The sequence below is a fragment of the Dipodomys merriami genome, unplaced genomic scaffold (genome assembly GCF_024711535.1).
Source record: "Dipodomys merriami isolate MVZ:Mamm:240054 unplaced genomic scaffold, mDipMer1.0.p SCAF_10, whole genome shotgun sequence".
Classification (NCBI taxonomy): domain Eukaryota; kingdom Metazoa; phylum Chordata; class Mammalia; order Rodentia; family Heteromyidae; genus Dipodomys; species Dipodomys merriami.
The window spans coordinates 43,466,263-43,487,937 of NW_027202271.1; the positions used below are offsets into that span (position 1 = coordinate 43,466,263).

The 21,675-nt window shown below is 35.2% G+C and overlaps 1 protein-coding gene across 1 annotated transcript; it reads right to left on the minus strand.

Annotated features, from left to right (window-relative positions):
* Positions 1–1,477: 1,477 nt before the first annotated feature.
* Positions 1,478–19,960, minus strand: Epyc (epiphycan). The gene is made up of 6 exons (XM_070036981.1): positions 19,796–19,960; positions 6,989–7,163; positions 5,328–5,486; positions 4,329–4,531; positions 3,189–3,284; positions 1,478–1,648 (listed from the first exon to the last, which is right to left on the minus strand). The coding sequence occupies exons 1-6, from the start codon at positions 19,958–19,960 to the stop codon at positions 1,478–1,480; spliced, it is 969 nt and encodes a 322-aa protein (XP_069893082.1).
* Positions 19,961–21,675: the final 1,715 nt, after the last annotated feature.

The following is a 21,675-nucleotide window of genomic DNA, read 5'->3' on the forward strand; positions in this document are numbered from 1 at the left end:
ATGAGAAAGAAATCAGGTAATTTAGGTATAACATTTGATTAAAATAGCTGAACATCATGGGTTGAGTTCTAAATGTTGGAGGTGTACCACTGTCTCATGTTTTAACTTTAACATAGGAACTAAAATTTTGACTACACCATATTGAAAAGGTTGATGTTAGACCATGATAGTGAGATTGCCCAGTGCTTTTTCTCACACTGTTGGTGAAAGGGTGTTGATTTGGCAGAGTCTATTAACATTTGAGGTAAGGGTAATTTGGAAAAGTTTATTAACATTTGAGATAGTTATTTGACCAAGAATTCTACTTCTATGAACGGAAGTACTCTCACATGAACACAAATGTGTTTACATATAATCAATATATTTTATCATTTGGGAGTAAATGCAAATAATAGATCCATATAATGGAATAATTGGCAGTTTTCAGAATCAGTAGAGCTATGGTGGTATGTAAATATCACCAAAATGTTTTAAAATGAAAAAAAGAAACTATAAATGATCTTTTGTATTTAAAAATACAAGTGTTTGTGTATAGAGACATAAAAGTGATATATATATACATGTTGCATATATATCATATATATGAAATGCATACAAATTTATATAAAAAGGAAGAAATTGTTTATATGCAAGTTTTTTTTTTTTCAGGGAAAACTTCAAAGATGTATGTAAGAAACCATTATTTCTAGTGAGTGAACCTTGGGCTTTTGAACCTGAAAGGAAATGTGCCTTGAATTTCTACCATTTTTGGATGTCTTAGGATTTTGAGTTGTGTATCTTTATTATGGATACTCATTTTTGAAAGATTACATTGCTCCACAAAGCGTTTCTTAGCTTTTTCCCTAATATGATTATCATCACATCTTTTATTGGCTCAGTTTTCCATATTCTAGTTTTATACATGCACAAAAACACACCATATAACTAGTCAATTTAAGACCACTCTAAAATGAGTTAACAAGTATTTAACATCATAAAACATCATCCCTCAAAATTGCAATTATAATGAATAGTTCCCTTTAAGGCCATTGTAAGTTTCCAACACATGTACTATTTTATTTATGATCTTTTTTATTTGTGCATTAGGGGAAAACATGCATTAGTGAGCAAAAAGGAATATAAAAGTTAATTAAAACCATCTAAGCTTGGGAAAAGATCTAATGTGTGTGTTTTCAGTTGTTCTTTATCATATACTTAATTTGAAAGGAGATAGGCTATGAATCACCAAGTTATCAAGAATTATAAGACCATCTATGACATATTTCCTATCACATAGTTTTTCTCAGTCCATTATTTTATTGGGTGATTCCTAATTCATTTGATATTTATCATATCTTAACATTTTTAGTTGGAGTTTGTGTAGTTGCATTATCTTTTAGAACATAATTTTGAAAACATGTTGATTTCTGTTTTCTGAAAAGACCATTAAGAGTTGGTTTGTGAAAGCAAGTGTCATGGCTCCAATCCTTATCTGAACTTATACAAGACTCCCAATAGGCAAACGAGGTAGACATATATATGCTTGTGGAGTTTTGCTGAGATTGATAGGGTTTCCGTCCAATCGAATGTCCTCTAATGCCTTGCGAATGTAAGTTACATTTTTAGTATTACAGAAGGTATCTTCATGCATCTCCAAAATGTTGTTATTCTAGAAAACATAAAAATAAATTATAAGACAAGACATACCATATCCTCAGCATTTACTGTGTGTGACCTATTTTGCTCTTTTCATTCTTTGTATCTTTCCTCAATCAAAATTTTGCATTGGAGCCGGGCGCCAGTGGCTCACACCTGTACTCCTAGCTACTCAGGAGGCTGAGATCTGAGGATCACGGTTCAAAGCCAGCCCGGGCAGGAGTCTGTGAGACTCTTATCTCCAATAAACCACTAAGAAACCGGAAGTGGTGCTGTGGCTCAAGCGGTAGAGCGCTCGCCTTGAGCTGAAGAGCACAGGGATAGCGCCAAAACCCAGAGTTCAAGCCCCACGACCGACCAAAAAAAAAAAAAAAAAAAAGATTTGCATTGGGCGATTATTACATGCTAAGCATATATAAATAAAGGAGCAAAATAAGCATATTCCTGTCTTTATGGAGATTATGTTAGTCAGCAAAATATAAAATGAATATATCAGAAAATCGACTGAATAAAAAAAATACTCCCCAAAACCAAGAGTACTAGAAAGAAAGGATAGAGGCTGTGAAGTTACCTAAGAAGTAGCAACTGAGCTGAGAATAGAATGACAAGAAGGCAGAGGCCTGGGAAGAACCAAAAGAAGACTTACAGGAAGAGAAAATATCAAATTCAAACTCCTAATGAGCTGGCAAGCAATGTATCTCTCTCCACATTTAACACTCAAGTTAGCTAGGTTGAAAATAAAGAGAGAGGGAGGAAATATCAGGAATTACAGTTCCAAACATCTGGGCAAGAAAGTCCATGAGACTCTTATTTCCAATTAACTACCAGGAAACTGGAACTGTCGCTGTGGATCATAGTAATAGAGCACTAGCCTTGAGTGTAAAAGCTCAGGGACAGCACGTAGGCCCTGTGTTCAAGCCTCATGACCAACCAAAAATAATGTATAATATGAATGGTACTGTGGGTTTTCAGCAATATAATTTTAAAATATTTTCAATATCAACAAAAGCAACTCCAAGTATATTAACAGTGACTATCCTCTTCCTCCCCCCACCCCAGCACCGACAACTGCTAGTCTACTTTCTGTTTCTATGGACATTTTTCTTCTTGAGAATTTACATAAATGGAATCATTAAACCACATTGTGAGATTCAGTTTTGTAATTTGCATCCATGTTTTCAAAAGTCATATATATTACAGTCCGTGCCAGTACTTCATCTTTTCATCTTTTGCTATTGTATTTCTCTTCCACTTCTAATTCTTGTATATTGTTTTCATTATGTGAAGCTTTTACTTTTTTTCTTATATTAAGAACTTCTGTGTATCCAAAAGATACATCATAATCTTGAAGAGTGTAGAAAGAATGGCTAGGGTTATTACAAATCAAGCTAGATAGAGCCATGAATGAACAGATACTGTGTGATCAGATAGAAGCAATGAGAGTAAGAAGCAGAAAATCTGCCCCATGTGTAGGTCATGTGTCCAGACATACATCATCAGTTTGGTGTTGCTTTTCCTGGAGCTTCAGGCTCACCATATGATTAGAAGCCTACCTGGAGGTGAAGGGCACGTAGGTTTTCTGGGAGTGGCAGAGGAATGTGGTCCAAGTTGTTATCCGTCAGATAGAGATGGTGGAGATCATACATGTCCTGTAAGTATTTCAAATGCAGGACTTAATAAAAGTATCTCCTTGCAACTAATAATATGTGTCTATCTAGCCTTAAAATAATATGTCTATCTAGCCTTTTTTTCAAAGTTTTCCAGATAACAAGACCTAATTTTAGAAAACATTGGCTATGATCAAGTGTTACTTTATGAAAATGAAATCTATTTCTCAATCCCTAGGAAGAACCATACTTTGTTCAGTATGAATTTCTCATTTTAAGCTAGGAAGCTAGTTCCTATAGAGGGCATTTGCATTCCGATTTTGGTAAGATACAGAATTCCCTTCATGGTCTAGGCATTATTCCTCCACAATAAAGACTGGTAACTTAGTAAAGAAAAAGGCAGCCTAGCAAGACAGAGCAGATATAGACAAGAGTTAGTCTACTGTCCAGCCATCCCACCAAACCAATGACTCAACACTGCCCATGCCTAGAGATTTCATCTTTTCTCTGGCTATGAAGACACCTCATCCACCACTGGCAGATAAATAGTGGCCACATGGACACATCACCCACCATAACTGTCTTCTAAATGCAGTGGTGTGTCTTCAAAGAGCACTTTGAAATGCTTTGTGTAAGGTATATTTAGAAGAATAGCTCCAATAGGTAAGTTTGTGTGACAAAATTATTTGGTTACTGTTTTTTTATTTTTAAAGCAAATCCTCTAGTACCACACTTATTATCTTCAACAAAGCAAAATCATCAATGTTAGCTGAATCCTACACATCCTATAGGATAATTTAGAAGCTTTCTGTCCTCAAAGCAACATACATACTAATTTAATCATCTTTTGACCATTTCAGGTTTTCTTCTGGAATAGAGTTTTAGGTAAATCCTACTGGCTGGCTTATCTACCTCTAGACTCTCCCTGTAGGTGGGTGTTTGAACACCTCAGAATATTCCAGAATGCAGGATTTATTTTAGAGGTTAAAAGTGTTATTAAATTAATCTGCCCAAAGAAATAAAAAGGCTTGGGATGGACAGCAAGTGAAAGGAGAGAAAAACCATCAGATGACATGTAAAACTTACTTTAAATGCTTCCTGCTTAATCCCTTTCCTTCCAAGTCTATTGTTGCTAATATCAATAAAAGTCAAAGTCGTTGGCAGTTCTGGGAGCTGCCTTATATTGTTATCACGCAGGACAAGCTCTCGAAGTTGTGGCAGCTTTCGGAACGCATCTTCATCAATCTCAGATATTAAATTGGATGTCAGATCAATCCTTTTTAAATTATCTAGGAGGAAAAATGAATCAGATAGCTAGGTACTCTTGATGATGGTATACTTATACAAAATGTGAATATAAAATGTCATGCGTGTTGAAAATAAGAATAGGAATTTTCCTGGTATTGGAGTTAGTGGAATTAATTAACTATTTTATAAAAAAATTATGTCCTCCTACTTTACTTACAGATACAAGAATTTATAGCATTAGCAAAGAAATTTGTCCATTGTTTTTAAAAAAATTGGTCTTCACACTTTTCATAAACTTTGTTTAGATTTTTTTCCATTTCATATATTTTCCTATATGGAATATTTACTAATAGCCAAAGATACAGGCAATAAAAAGAAATCTTCAAGTGGTTAAAATACTATACAAAGGTAGAAACTGATACTCTAAGTTGGCAATAACTATAAAGTCAAAATATAAGCTTATATTCATCAATCATAAAGCAAGTATACTTTCATAGAAGCTTGTTCAAAACAGCTAAAACTCAGTTAATATATGACCATTGCATTTTCTCCTGAATGTCATATGTATCATGGTAAGTACTAGTATATATTATTTATGATTTCTATTGAAATCTATTTCAATTGAAAATAGTCCATGTAATTATTTATGATTTATATTAAGTTGACAAGACTTTCATCTTGGCCATTCATTGTTTATTCTTCTTATTAACTGAACAAACTGAGATGCTCACGTAGGAAATCAATTGATTTATGAGGTATATTTTGTCTACTTCATTATAATATAAAAGGTTCAGGGAAGTCACTAAAGAAAGAACATCACAATTCTAGCATCCATACTCAGGCTTGCAAAGTCATTTCTGTCGATCCTTCTGATTCTGTTAAAGCGTGAGTAGAAGTAAGCAGTGTTCTTGGGAAGTGGAGGAATAGCATGCAATTCGTGATCATCACAATACACTGTGGTGCTGATGCAAGTACACAGGAGGCAGGTGGGAAAGTCTGAAAGGGAAAGGTAAATATGTGAGTAATGGCATCTTTCTAGGAGTAATGTGGATAGCAATATTTAGTCAAGAAGAATCTCTCACCTGGCACATTCCTTATTTAACCATAGATTTAAAAAAAAAAAAGAAGTATCAAAAGGAAATACCTTGATTGAATGTGCTCCCAATAACATTCTAAAGATCTCCTTTAAAGTTTAGAGTGGCTACATCATGGTTATTGCTTTTATAAGCTTCAGAAATGTTTTCAAAATGCAATTATGAGGGCTGGGAAGTTGGATCAGAGGTAGAGTGCTTGCCTTGCATGCAGGAGGCCCTGAGTTCGATTCCTCAACAGCACATAAGCAGAAAAAGCCAGAAGTGGCACTGTAGCTCAAGTGGTAAAGCACTAGCCTTGAGCTGAAGAGTTGAGGGACAACGCCCAGGCCCAGAGTTCAAGCCCAGGAGTGGCAAAAAGAAAACCCTGCAATTATGAGATATTGCTTTCTTATATAGTTAAAATAGCACACATAATACGTTTATTATATATTTGATTCAAACAATTCAATAAAAGGGCCCCACTTGTAGTTGGTGATCAAGAACTAATAATGTACCTATAAAGGTTTCATTGGCATTAAGTAGGACAATCACTTATAGTAACAACTACAGGAATGAAAACCATTTTAAGAATGAAAAGGCAGGACAAATTTCTTAAGCAAAGATGCTCAGAGACAGCGACCAGGGCATGAGTTCAAGCTCCAGGACCCACCTCCACCCTCTCCACCCCCACCCTCAAAAAGAGAAGAACATTTTAGAGACTGAAATATTTCTCAACAGGAATCAAGTTTCAGTAATGCAGAATAAGTAACTTCTAGAGACTTTTAATTGATAAAGCAAACATTTCCAATAAATACAGAGTCCAGAAATCTCAACAGACTAGCACTATATCCACCTTGCATCTGATAAACTACTCTCTTGAGTTACAGTTTCCTCAGGATAAGGAAAGAAGTTACAGTTTCCTCAGGATTAGGAAAGAAGTATTATGAACACTCTCACAGGAGGTTGTGATTGATTAAATAGTAGAAGGTCTCAGTATGGTGAGGCATAGATGGCACATGTTTAGTCAGTGCAAAGTATCATATCCTCACCCTCATCTGTCAACACTTTATCACTTTGAATTGGGATGGTTTGATCGTAAAGGCAGAGATTTCATCTTCTGAAAACAATGCTCATTCTCTCAGAAATCTTTGCCACCACAAAGGTTTTGTGTAATATTAAAATGCAAAGATTTCTTCCACAAATCATTGGTTATTTGGTTTTTTCCCATCAGGCCAAAGATGAATTGTTAAAATGGTTTAATATTTGTATGCATAATACACATTTGTAGCTCCTGCTTTGAACTTAGTATATTGTAATATGTCAGATTTTTCTGAATCATGCAAGACCACTGCATAGCTAGAACCTGGTGGTTTTGAGAGATGAGGAAGCAGACTACACTCTTAGTTTAATGTGTCTGCGATATACCTTCATTGGTGTGTGGGCCTAGAACCCCTGTGAATTCTGGCTCTTGTGGGGAAAAGCCATCGATCAGCCTGGGGGTGGATTCCTCCTCATCTTCTTCCTCTTGGATCTCCCCCATCTCGGGGCCTAGATGGAGGAGCTCTCTGTTCCCAGATGGCATCACCGTCACTCTTTCAATCTGAACACAAAAGGAAAATGAATCATCAGGTAGTTTTCTGTCTCCTGTCCCTGTCTCAAGGACCTGAATGGGAAATGTAACTTCTTTGCCACAAGATGTCACTCGTGTTGTGTTCAACAAGATGTTTGGCCTGCTTGCTTGTGCAAGCACATAGTGGATCTATGAACTATCAAATGTTGCTTTTGATGAGATTTATTTCTTAAACTTTAGAAATTGTCTCCTTGCTCTTGACATTTAGCATTTTACATGTTCATTCATTTCATGGGGCTTGAAGGTCCCTATTTATTGTTTTCTGATGATGCAGAGATGTATAAGAATTGAATTATTTTGTGAAGGGTTCAAATTAATTTGATACTACTCAAAGTAAAACCCCAAATGCCCTCCACTCCTCAGCTCTCATTCAACTCCCTTGAAGAAGAAAATGGATGAGTAAAGCGTGTATATTTTCTTTTCATTTTTTAATCTCTCATTTCTTCTATGTAAATATTCTCTTCTTCATCAACAATTTACAGTGTTCTTTGATATTTAACTGGAAAGTATCCTTCTAAAACAATATGTACAGTGACATTAAAACTGAGTGATCTTATTATTACATGAACTTCCCATACATTCAATATTATTTGGATCACAAATAAAGTATTTGCTCAAACTGACCTTTGTGAGAGTTTTGCCAACCAGAGTAGTTTATAAAATTGAAAAAATGAAACTTTTTCAAGTCATGTTTCTCTCAAATTATATTTGCTTCTGTTTTGAGTTGCACCTTTGATGTTATAATTTTTTACTTGTAAGAATACTCTTTGCATTTAGAGCAAATCCTCTCTAATATGGACTTCTAGGGTCTCTCATCTCTGCTTTATTTGCTTACAAGAGCAAAACACACATAGATTACTTTCTAAATTACTTTATGTCAAATGATGTGCAAACCATTACTTCAGTCTATGGGATAGGTAGTTAGACTGGATATTTTCTGATTGTTTTAAATAACTATCTGATTTTAAAGATACTCATATCATTTTATGACATATTTAAGAGATTCAAATGCATCTGAATACATCACATCAGAAACAAACCCTTTGAAAGAAACAACAAACCTATCTACTTTATGCATATCCCAATCTATTGGATGCTTAACTCAGTTATGTCTTTTACCTTTACACCATTACAATGTAGCCTAGTAGGCAAAAATACAAGCACTCACAAAGCATAATTTTAAAACGATTTTCTTATTGGAGATACATTAACTCATAGCTCTATGCTTAACTGTAGGCATTTTCCTGGAAGGGCTCAATGGATGCATGGATGCTTACTACTTGAAAACATTTCAAGAATGAAATCAATCAAAAGGGAAATCATTTTGCATTTGATGCTCTAGAAAGATATTATAAAGCCTGGTCAGATCTCTAGCTGAGAAGATCAAGTACATCTATGGAGAGACATATGAATCTCATCAGGGTGCGGGAGGGGGGGGAGAGGGGGGTAGAATGAAGCCAATTCAGATGGAATGGATTTTCAGAGACCAAAAGGAGGCTCCAGGAAGAGAGGAAATTGAAACAGATGTTTCATGGAATAGAAGCAGTCTAAAGGGAAAAACATATTCCAGAGACATTGCCTTGAATCTTTAATTTTGTAGGGAAATTTCTGCCCATATTTGCTTTTATAGATAACTGTTTTTCCACTGGTTTGATGTGAAGCTCTAAGATCACATTTGTCATCCAATATAATGAGACAAAATAGCTTTTGGGTTTATCAGAAGCTGTTCTGTTCACGCTTGCTTGTGCATAAAATAAGCAACTTTTAAAACCAGGGAAAGAAAAATGCCCTTATTTTGGCTTAACAAATTTACAGAAACTATAACCCACAACGTACTGTGCTTGGAGAGCATTTATTATTACCATTAAGAAGAATTTACTTGGGTTTGTCTTTTCCCTTCTTTTAATCATCTTTAAACTGCCATTTGAACCTGTGAAACAATATATACAAAATATGAGGCCAGGGACTCATGAATGCCTGTCTGTCCATGTGGCTGAATTCTATGCTATGCTATTGAAACCTATACTAGATATAAAACATCACTGTCCCCTTTTGCTAAGCTACAGTCAAGAACACTCAAATATAAATGTAATTAGTCTTGAGCCTGTATTTATTCTTCCAGTTTGTCTCTATCCTTTTTCCTTTCTATCCTTACTTTTCATTGATTTTCTTATGAATTGACTGCTCTGTTTGTTGTTTTCCTAAGCTTTAGAAACATGAAAAGGTCATTCCCATGTGTGATTTTGGCCTTGGTCTTGCCTGTATTTGTAATTCATCAGTTAGTGTTGGGAAGGCTCTCTCTGAGTTAATTGCTTTACAGTAAATTGTCTATGCCTGTTGTCTTCTTTATCTTTATCTTTATCTTTATCTTTATCTTTATCTTTAGAACTGTCACTTATGTCACAGATTATGTCTAGGAGTACAATGTTCACAAAAGAATGTAGACCAGAAATGACAAGTGCATAGCCCAGAGGCAGTGACGAGGAGAGAAGATCTCAGCAAATGTCATCCTGGAAAGATGAGTTCTCAGACCTGCTCAGCTTCTCCTAACTTACCAAACATTTCTATTGGTTGATTTATCTAGCACACAGTACGACACTAGGATAACAGGAATGCACATTATTTAGCTTCTCTTACAAAAGCAGTCATTCAATGATCTTGATATTTGGTGTAGTACTGAAATATCTTCTTTGCTAAATTTGAATGAATTGAGAAATATACAAGTCTTTCTATTTCTAAATTTTAACATTTGTTCATCAAAGTCCACACTTATATAATGAATAAATCAGTGTAATATAAACATCAAAATTAGTTAATATATTCTTTGCTTACACCAAAATATCCTTACATCATAATGTTTGGTATTCACTTGATAGGATATCTTGTATCAGTGTTACATAATACGTTTTTCAATCTCCCTAAGTATGTGGTTATTCATAACTCAAGAACATTCAATGCAGAACAAACAATAACTGTTTTAGCTTTTACTTAATCAAGTTCTCTATTCTTTGTGTCTTTTGAAATGGTGTTTTTTCCTTTGCTCCCATGTTTATTTTCTTCTTCCTTGTTCTGTCACAAGATGGCTACATTCCAGCTATCATTGCCAAAAAAGATTTTTCTCCTTCAGTCTTCTTCGAGTTTATTCAATACTTGACTCACCACATCTCCTTAGCTCTGGGAACGAATATCTTAGTCATCTAGTTCTAATTGAATGTGTCCAAATATTATAAAGAATACTTTGGCAAAGGCTTTAGAAGCATTATCTAATAGAATAATTATCTTCTCTTTCCCATAAATGTCCTTGTTCCCCACCTAAGGATGCCAGAAGGACAGTTTAGAAAATATATTGTAAACGAATCTCAGTAATTTCATGAAGATACAGGCAGGAGCAGGGAGCAACTGAAAACAAGTAGGACTGAAAAGCATAACTGGAACCATCCAAATTTCAGTTCTTTATTTTGATGGAGTAATTTAGTTGCCTCTGTGGGGTTTGTTGCTAAATCAATTTTTTTCTATGCAAACACAAAGCAAATTGTTTCTTCTAACACAGCCTTTATTGAGGCACAATAACAAAGGACTCCAGATAAGCCAGCATTATCATCATAAAGTGAAAGAAAGATTCTTTCCCAAGGGATAAAAACGTATCTCAAGTTGTTGACGTTTATGAGGTTTCTTTTTTTAACATTTCATAATAGAAATCACCCTGCTAATAGGAGAAGATTGTTGAAAAGTAATACTTCCCCACATCAGCTGAGGTAGATTCCTGAGTTGGGGGGAGGCGGGGCGGGGGGCGGTGGAGGAGAATAACAAAAGAAGGCACTAATAACAGTGAAACTCTCTTGGAGGTAGACTTCTTGAGTTCCATGGCAAAACACAATTGTAAAGGCATGGAGCACAGGCCATTCAGTTCAGAGAACCCTTCTGGCTGAAAATTCTTCATTTCAGCAGTGTGCCACCTGACCTCACACACACTGAATGCAACAGCAAGTACCCACAAACTCAGGACTTAGTATGAAGATTGCAAATCGAAGGCTCTGGATATATAGCGAGACAAAGAAGCTAGAGGTGAGACCTGATGACTGAAAAAGCCACCATTGTAGAGTTATACACTGCCCTAAACAGAGGCAAGATTTCAAGTGTTTGCCTGATTTAATGACTCTCAATTCTAGGTTTGTCCAAACCACATGAAGTATTCAGTAAGCCACTGGACATTTGGTGCCTTTCTAGAGGTTTGGATTCCCTTATCTAGAAAGAACTAGACTACCAAAATTCCTGCCGTAGATCTCAGGTGACAGGCTGTTGTTCAAAATGGGATATGCCTACAGAAGAATTGCTCTAAGATTGATAGAAGATGATATTATAATTTAACTGCTGGCGAGAGATTCTAAAAATTGTGGTTAAATATATAAGTTGTAGAAACAGCATTTGAATAGTGCAAAATTAAGATTTTTTTCCTCCATTTTCTGATTTTACTCAGGTTTCAATGAGTCACTTGAGTTTTTGCAACTCTCTATAATGGTTTCTGAGAATAGGCTCTTGCATAAATGTAACTATTTGGGGGAGAGCCAGAATTAGTGAATCCATTGTGAGGCAAACAAGACTTTATTCTCTAAATATGTAGGCAACATGAGAATTAGCACTACACTCATAAAATTAGTATGCATTGGAAGAAACTGTCTGGAAACATCTACTTGATTTGTAATGAACAAAATAACTTGAGTCAAGCATTAAGAATCCATCTAACTGGGCACTGGTAGTTCAAGCTTGGAAATCCTAGCTACTCAGTAGGCTAAGATCTGAGGATTGCACCTCAAAACCAATACAGTCAGGAAAGTCAATGAGACTCTTTGTCTCAAATTAACCACCAGAAAACCAGAAAGTGGTAGATTTCTAGACTTGAACCAAAAAGCTATAGGACAGTGTCCAGGCCCTGAGTTCAAGTTCTATGACTGATAAAAACAACAACAACAAAGAATCTATCTAGCTGAGGTGAAGTAAAAGGAAAAAGGAATTGAAAAGGGGACTTTTATACTGCATATTTTGGACTTGACATCATAAGGAGAGAAATTCTAAATTTGTGCTCTAATATTTTTAGATTTGAAAAAAAGTAGACTATAATTTGCAAGATGCTTTGTACTATTGTATCAACACAGTGGCGAAGCATGGGAAATATATTTGGAAAAGAGGTTTAATTACTTAAGTTTTGGATATTGAGAGTCTGTGATTAAGTTGTTCCCTATGTTTGAACTCCAGTGAGAGTCTAATGGTAGTTGGTCTTAGTATGTGAACATGGACATAAAGGGGAAATCACATAGTAGGACAGAAACCAGAGAGACCTGAGAGGAATCAGTCTCCCCAACACCTTCCTCAGGGAAATTCTCCAGGAGCTCTAAAAACTACACCAGTCAGTTCTCAGGGCAGATCCTTCAATGATCTATAGACTTCCCACTAATTCTCACCTCTTGAAGGTTTTTACTGGTTCTCAACACCACCACAATGAAAACCAGAGTCCTGCCATGTGAACACTTTTGGGACACATGCAGACCACAGAAGGGGTAGTCCAAACCACAGAAGGGATAGTCAGACATATTTAGTCTTTCCTCACAAACATAACTATTGGTGTGGGGTTATTTAGACATTCGTAACATCTTTGTGTTCTTGCAGGTACATCACTTAGCAATTAATTTTATTGCAGAACTTAACACAAGCTTATTTTCTTTGATGTGTTATGGTATAATTCACAGAATCTAGGGTGGAATGTCAAATCTCAGATATTGACTTGGATTGAGATAGATTCAGCGATGTGTTCTTTGATATATTTTAGTGTTCTCTAAGGACTTTTCTATTTATAAATTATAAGTAAAACTATAGGTTATATTTATAAATCTTTATATGTTTACTTTTATACACATGATAGCATTACTTGTACATATGAGCTAAATAATATTCATAAAAGATGATAGGTAAGCACACAGGTAAAATGTAATAAATAGCTGGGCAATGGTGACTTGTGCCTGTCATCCTAGCTACTCAGGAGGCTGAGATCTGAGGATCATGGTTCAGAGCAGGCCGGGGCAGGTAAGTCTATGAGACTCTTATCTCCAATTAACCCCCAGAAAACCAGGAGTGGTGGTATGGCTCAAAGTGCTAGAGCACTAGTCCTGAGTTCAAACCCTACAACCAACAAAAAAAGTAATAACTGTATCTCACATTAACTGTCAGATTTACAACTCATAACTAATTTGAGGATTTAACTTTGCAGCAATACTTTGTAAATAAACTTGTAGATACTTACATCCCAATAGATACCTACAAATCTTGCATACATATCTTTTCAACATCATTTTTGCCTTCCAAAATTGTATTAAATTACCCATTTATTAAACTACTAGTCTGAAATTTTTGAGGGACAGAGGGGCTTGGTCTAATTTATCTGTCCTAATTCCTGGTTCCTAAGGCAAACCTGAGTTCAGTAAAGTTTTGTTTTCATCATAGCACAAATCCCATTTTTCCGATTAAGAAATTGTCCTCACTAATGTAGAAACTTCAGGGGCTCGTATCTGAATAATTCCATTGTAAAAGTATTCATGTTGATGACTATGTGTATTGACTATGCCCTAAGTTCTATATTAAATAGTTAATATATTTAAATTATTTAACCCTCAAAAATTATAATAGGAGGCTAAGGCTCAGAGGGGTTGTATACAAGGTAAAGCAATAGTACTTATAGAAGGTGTAAAAGATAAAACCTGCAAGTTGGGATTCTGACTCGAGAATCTGTGTTACTCAACACTTTACTGTGGCAAATGCACAGAGAAAAGCATATATGAGTGAGCAACACCAAAGCCAATAATTCCTCTCACTATTCCTTGTAGTATGCATGCCAGTGGTCTATGGTCTTTGTCCAGGCAAAGCCATATTCTTTTTTTTTAATTTTTATTTATATTTTTTGTGAAAATACTGTACAGAGGGGTTACAATCACATGGGCACGATAATGAGTACATTTCTTATCAAGCATTGTATCCTCCTCCTTTGTTTCCCCTTTCCATCCAGCATTATCCTCATCTACTAGTTTAAGTTGGGGTACCTACTATGTTAACCAATTCCTAAACAGAAAGCCTAGACCATCTGTAGATATTTAAATGGTAGATATGTCCATTTATTTTTAGAAAAAGTATTTGGAAATAAAAACATCATTTGGAAGTTTATCTAATCACAGACAAAAGTTTGGGGGGATTTTGTTTTGTAAAAAAAATAAAACTATCTCCCCAAATCATGTTTCACCATTGTAGAGATAAATCTTGATGCTATTCCTTCTTGTTACTATTAAAAGGGAATAAGCTTTTCACCCTGGCTACTAAGAATGTACTCGTATGGGTTTAGCATCAGGCACCAGACATGTTAAGCACAATGGAATTTGAACACAATTCTCGGGCTGAAATTTATTTTGCTCATTATCAAAAAGAGTGCCACCACTTTGGGTGGGGGGAGAGGGAGAATGTAGTTGTGGAGATGGGAGGGAAAGGATGGTAGGAAAAAAACAAAGGAGGAGACGACTATGCTTGATAAGAAATGTGCTCATTACCTTGCTCATGTGATTGTAACCCCTCTGTACAGTATTTTCACAATAAAAAAAACTTATTAAAAAAAGAGTGTCACCTGTGGACACACAGTGGATACATGACCAAAAAAACCTGAATTTTATTTTGTGTTTAGGCTTGAAGTAGATGAGGCAGGAGTGTGTTTGGCAAAGATTTCTCATTCCCCAGGTTTCTAACCGAAGTGCTTTCAAAAGTTCAGAAGTATTATGTTACTTCTTGTTCCCTTAAGTGCTTTGACAGCTCAAACAGAGAACTGGATATTGTGTCAATTATAATCACTTGAAAAATTTTTGTCTGATTTCTAATAATCAAATTACTTAATTTCAAGGAATGGAGACCTCTATACTGGACACAGTTAAAAGAAATCAAGATTACAGAAAAGTAGAAAAACAAGGAGGCTTTTTACTACCATTTATCGCTGTTGGTGTTGAAAGAATGTGGTTTAAATTTTACTCTGCAATTTATTAGCTGAATAACCTTGACAAACACTGCAGCTCTTGGTTATTCTTATGAAGTGGATATAATATCTGTGCTTCCTATAGAGTTTAAATGAATATATTTGTGATCTTATGAATAATGTTTAATACACATGCAAGGAATCTCTGGTAAAGACCAACAGAATTTTTTTCTTCAGTGAGTCTCTCATTCCAGAAGTAGAAATTAGGATGGCAGTGTTCAGTTGGGGTAAAAAGTTAAAGAAGCCCCATCTCAACCAATAAACCATGTGTGCTTATAACCTCAACTACATGGGAGGCATAATTATGGGAACTGAGCCAGGCTAGGCTGAGCAAAAGCCCTCTCTGATTTAAGAGAAATGGACTATTTACAACTCCCAAACTAAATATTAGAAACAGAAAACACCAAATAGATATTTCCAGAAAAAAAATCCTTGAATTAAGCCATACTGAGAAAACAAACTTTTGAAAAATGTTGTTTTCTAAAGAGCCTCTTAGAAAATGTTTAGATATGTTTTCCCAAACAATGTGATACACAAGCACACCCACCCACAAACACATACACACCCGTAGTTATCTTTTGTCTAGAACTTAAATAAATATTGGAGAATGCCTATCTACAGTTATTCTTGGAAGTAATCTGAAGACATTCTTTCTTACAATAATTAGATAACAAAGTCAGTTATCTGTAGTTCACATCACCCACAAATAGAAGTTTATTTTTTTCTGGCATCTAGTTCAACTAAAAACAATATCAAATTAACATGATAGTTTGGAACAGTGTAGGAAACAGAGCGAAGACAATGCCATCTTTTATTACTTTGCTGGAAGTCAATTTCAATTATAAGAAGATACTATCATAACTATCATTACTATTTATTCTTAACCAAGTTACTTAACTGCATTGTCTTACTATCTTCATTGAAATAACAGTAGCAATTGATAACACTTTAAAAACTAAATGTTAATATGTAATATGCCCAAAGCAAAATATTTAGCTTCAGGTTAGCTTTTTATTCATCAGAAAGCAAGAGGTACATGTTTTGATCATGTTGCCTATAATCCATGACTTATCATACGTTTACATTAAAAGACACCTCATACTTTTGAGTTTTATTCACTTGGTAATATGTAGCACTATGATTGGAAAGCTAGCTCTAAAACCTTTTAACATAGAATCCAGTGGGTATTCAAGGCTTTCAGAAATCAATAAATAATGCAGTATACTATTAATGTATGGAACTATCCAAACAAAAATAGTTTACTGGCTTTCTCCCATCCACTAAAAAGTCCACGGGTCTCAATTGAAATCCCAACACTGAGTTTGTGGAGGTGTTTGGCTTAGTGACCTGGTAAATTGCTGGACTCACAATGCCAAACTTGCAGTAGTCTAATTCAAATTCAGCATTCACAACAATGTTTGTTACTACATGTAGTATTTATTTCTGTTGCTGCTTGTCATAGTGCCATGAACTTAGTATCTTAAAACTAATAAGTCAGGGCTGGGAAGGTGGCTCAGTGGTAGAGTACTTGCTTTGCATGCATGAGGCGCTGGGTTCGATTCCTCAGCACCACATAAGCAGAAAAAGCCAAAAGTGGCGCTGTGGCTTAAGTGATAGAGCGTTAGCCTTGAGCTGAAGAGCTGAGGGACAATGCCCAGGCCCAGAGTTCAGGACCCAGTCTGACAAAAAAAAAAAAAAAAAAGAAAGAGAAAACACACACACACACACACACACCAAAAAATCTAATAAGTCAGCTAGCTAATAGAGTTGCCTTTTTTCTGCAGTGAGGTTGGAACTCAAGACCTCATGTTTTGGTAGACAAGTGTTCTACTACTTGAGCTACATCCTGAGTAGCACTGTTTTTGCTTTTGTATGTTTTTAGAGAGAGTTCTTGTGCATTTTTGTACATTTTTTATTGTAAAAATACTGTACATAGGGGTTACAATTACATGGGCGAGGTAATGAGTACATTTCCTGTTGAGCATTGTTGCCTCCTCCTTTGTTTTTCCCCTATCATCCCTTCCCTCTCACATTCACATTTGTTAGGCAAGGAGTCACAGTTCTCCTTCATCAGCCTCCTGAGTAGATAAATGTTTGCCAGGAGGCCTGGTTTGGTTTGTGTAAACAAGGTCACACACATTTTTGGTCCTGGTTACGTTCATACCATGATCCTTCAGGCCCTGCCTCCTGAATAGCTAGAATTATAGATGTGTGTCACATTGTCTGGCCATGTTGCCATTTTGTTAATTCATAATTTTCTGTGGCTAAAAAATCCAGGTCTGAGTCCAGTGCCAGTGGCTCACGCCTGAAATCCTAGCTACTCAGGAGGCTGAGATCTTAGATCACTGTTCTAAACCAGCCCTGGCAGAAAAGTCTGTGAGACTCTTATCTCCAATAAACTACTCACAAGAAGTCAGACGTGGCACTGTGGCTCAAGTAGTAGGGCACTAGCCTTGAGCACAAAGAGGCTCAGGGTCACTGCCTAGGCCCTTAGTTCAAGCTCAGGTCTCAGGCCAAAATCAATGACGACAGAGCTGCATGTCATGTAGAACCCCAGGTTCCTTGCTTGTGGAGGACTGAGGTTCCCCCTGTGATGGAAGGCTATTAGTTTCTCTCAGAATTTAGACATCTTTTGCATTGCTTACCCCATTGAGGTTCTTTTGTGTGGAATTCTTTACATGCTCCAAATGTTATTCCTTACTCCAGATGCTGATATAAATGGCTCAAAAATTAGGCCACCCCCACCTAGCTAATCCTTTTTAAAGTTCATCGGTGACATAACATAACATTATAGGAGTGATATCCCAATTTATCCATGATGCTAAATATTCAACTGGCATGGTTACTTACCCTTTATTCTTTTCCATTTATAATTTCATAAAAAGATGATGAAAGTATTGGTTGATTTCTTTGCTATTGAAGTAATCCTTCAAATGTTCACAATTACATTTAATTTATACTTTAAAATGCATCTTTTTATCTTAGCATATGCTTATGTGTATTAATATCTATACTCATAACATTTCTTTTAAAACCAGGTTTCTGATGATAAATTCATCATAAAGGAATAATATATTTAAGTCCACCACAGGAAGTTGTTAGTGGTTGTCTGGAGCCCTAGTTTGTTTAAAAATACTTGAGTGCAAAATTAGGGGTGTTTGTATAGGGTAAGACCTGAGCCATTTCACAATACAATGCCGGGCCTTGCAGGAAGTTTGCTATTACAGAATATGAAAATACTGAGGTAAGGGTTTATAGTGAGTTCTCCTTGTCTAAGTGTTTATAAGCTGGAATTTCTTAATGGCCAGAAAAATTTCAGTACCTCTTTTGAGAATGTCCAGGGGTTTGGAGGCAATAAGAAGGATCTTGATAGCAAGAATTTAAATGTTGATAGCAAGAGTTTAAACGTTGTGCAGATAAAGCACATCTTTTTCATAATTTTGCTTAGGAAAACCTAATATTTCTTCTACTGTACATTGGATCTTCTGCAAAGGTAAGCTTGAGATTCACTATTCAACAATACTCAAAATGCATGATTGAGGGTATTCATTAAATCTTTGATCTAATATATTTCTTTTTCTCTAACATATTTAATGTGGTGTGTTTGTGTGTATGTTCTATGTTCTATAGGACTGAAACTTTATTAAAGGAGAAGCAATTGGAGAGATGGAGAAGTTGAGGGGAAACTGAATCAGGGTGATTGAGACATGTAAAAAATGGTGAAGTAGGAAATATCACTCATTTCACAAATCAACATAAACAATGTTGAACATTTATACTATAGTTTTCTTGATAAGATATAAGTTCTGTATAAGTTGAATATGTAATTGTCTAAATATTTTATCTTTTGCAGTCAAAACTAGTTGTTCCAAAATTTCAATCACCTTTTAAAGTTGACGTCATGTATTTTGTCTGTAGTTAGATTTTTATCAATAGTATTTATTAACTAGTGCTTAGTATATCAGAGTCCACTGTTTACTGATCTATGAGAATTACCTGTATCTTTTAGTTAGGTAAAAGTGTGAAACGTCAAGCATTAGGATGATATCATACCTAAGTTATGTTTTCTTCCCAAGTTTATACTACTGCTAGAAAGGCAATCAATCATTCAGAAATGTACATTCACTCTTGATGCAAATTAGGTCCAAACCATTGTCCTTTCTGTTTTCTTTTCATTTACTTTAGTTCATCTTTACCCCCAAACTTTTCTGTTCAATGTATAAGTAGTATTTTTTCTTGTTCTTTTATTTGCTAATTGCCTTTTCTTTAAATTTACCTGTTATAACTAGAAAGAAGTTCCTCTATTTTTTTTCAATGTGGTGAAGATATTTGAGGCAAATAATGTAAACTGGTAGAAAGCAAAAACCACCCTTAGCATTACCTTCTAAGAGACTTCCCTGTTGTGGATAAATGGTGATTGTGCAATCAATAAGATAAAATCTCTCCACTTAGAAATAAGCAAAAATATATTTCCAATGAGAAAATTCCAGTCATCCCTTATTTGATGCTGTTAAAAGTCTAAAGAATGGGAAGAACCATTTACCTTTGCTTGATCAATAGGCACATTTTCATAGCTGTAGAAATCATCTAGGTCTTCTAAAGTGGCATCGTAGGATTCTGAATCATAGCTGATAGACTCTGGGGTTGGGGCAGTCACAGCAGCATCAAAGATGACAAGCCCTAGAATAAGTCTTGCTAATATTTTCATCTTTCAAACTTTCCTAACAGTAAAATATGAAAATACATAAATATTTAATTGATAATAGATTAGAAATGGCTTGCACATAGTAAGAATAATACATCAATGTCAACATCAAGGAACTCAAGCTGGTAGCTTTCTTTTCATAGATAATGTATTGGTTGGCTTCTGAAGTCACTGGTACCAGGTATTCAAATAAGTTCATAAACCTATTCACATTTTTATAATGGACGTTTTAATGGCAATGAAATCAATCAACGTTATAGAGAAAATGGAAAAAGTAGGATGTAGAAAGACTATGATGATCACAAAAGGGTTTTCTCACTTCATAAGGATTAAGTTCCTTTCATTATCTCTGGGATATAAACTTAATGATAAAGATGATGATTACGATCGTGATGGCTATAACTACTCCAGCTTTTAAAGAAGTGGGAACTAAGAACAGAGGTCACTGGTAATATAAACATATTCTACCTTTTCCTTATATTTCAATACTAAAGACTTTTTAGAACAAAATAAGCAAGTTTTGTTCAATTTTACTCTGAGGATAGAATACACTATATATTACAATATTTGTGCACTGCATGCACATTATATATATATAATGATTTCATGCAAAAATTTCTTAACTATAGGAGTAAAATATAAGTTATATAATTCTCTACTCCTTAGTATTTCATTTTAATTCCTAACAGGAGACAGTAGGACTGTAAGGAATCTTTGACAAGATTCCCTGAGTGAAGTATTGGCACATAGAGGATTATATTGATTTATATATAGGATCATATTGATTCTTTAAATAAGTGCCATGATTTTTCCACTGTAACTGCAAGCTTTTGTGTGCTAAATCAAGATCTTATGGTTTCAGTTGCTCTTTGTGTTTCCCTTGAAATGCATTTTAGTTTAGGAACAAAATATCCTCATGTTAAATTGTAAACATTTAAGTTGGCATGTTTGGAAAAAGGTTACCTAGTGATGTTGTATTCAGGTGGCAAAATAGTGTAAAATGCTTTATCAAACATAAATTTTAAAAGCTTCTATTTTGGATATGCTTCTCAAGTACTAACACCATATGTGGTATTAGTATGAAAGTGATTTCATTAAAACTGCTACTCTTAAACTTAAATTCACTAGCAGAAAAACTGACCTTCAGGTAGTTGAAAGAAAGTCTTTATGAAGCGGATGTAGTCAGAAGGATAGGAAATTCCTCTGAGAATAAGTAGCAGGACAAGGAGCTCTTTTTCATCCCCTCCTATGCTCTCTTCAAATACTTAAAAAAAATTCACACTGGATAAACTTGGTCTTTATGTCACCTGCCACTGCAGAGACCTTTGCTGGATGGCAGATTTGGAACTGTTGTAGGCAATTACTAAAACTGTTGTAGGCAATTAATAAAACAGTGTGGTTTACAAATTTTCCATTAAGCATTATTCTATATTCAAGTGGGAGACATTAATCATGGCCACTAAACCACAACAGTACTTTCCTTGTACTTTAATGACAACCTCATTGTTCAAAGAAATGATGCACGTACTTAAACCTTATCTTACTTTATACTCTATGAATGATTATAAATTTATAACCATTTGATTATAAATGGCCACACCTCAGAGTAACTTGCATTTGGCATACCTTCTAAAGCTATCAGCAATCAGGTAGTCTGTGGGAATCTGAAAAAATGTGAAGACTATTTGCTTAAGTGCATTTACTTAAAAATGCATGCT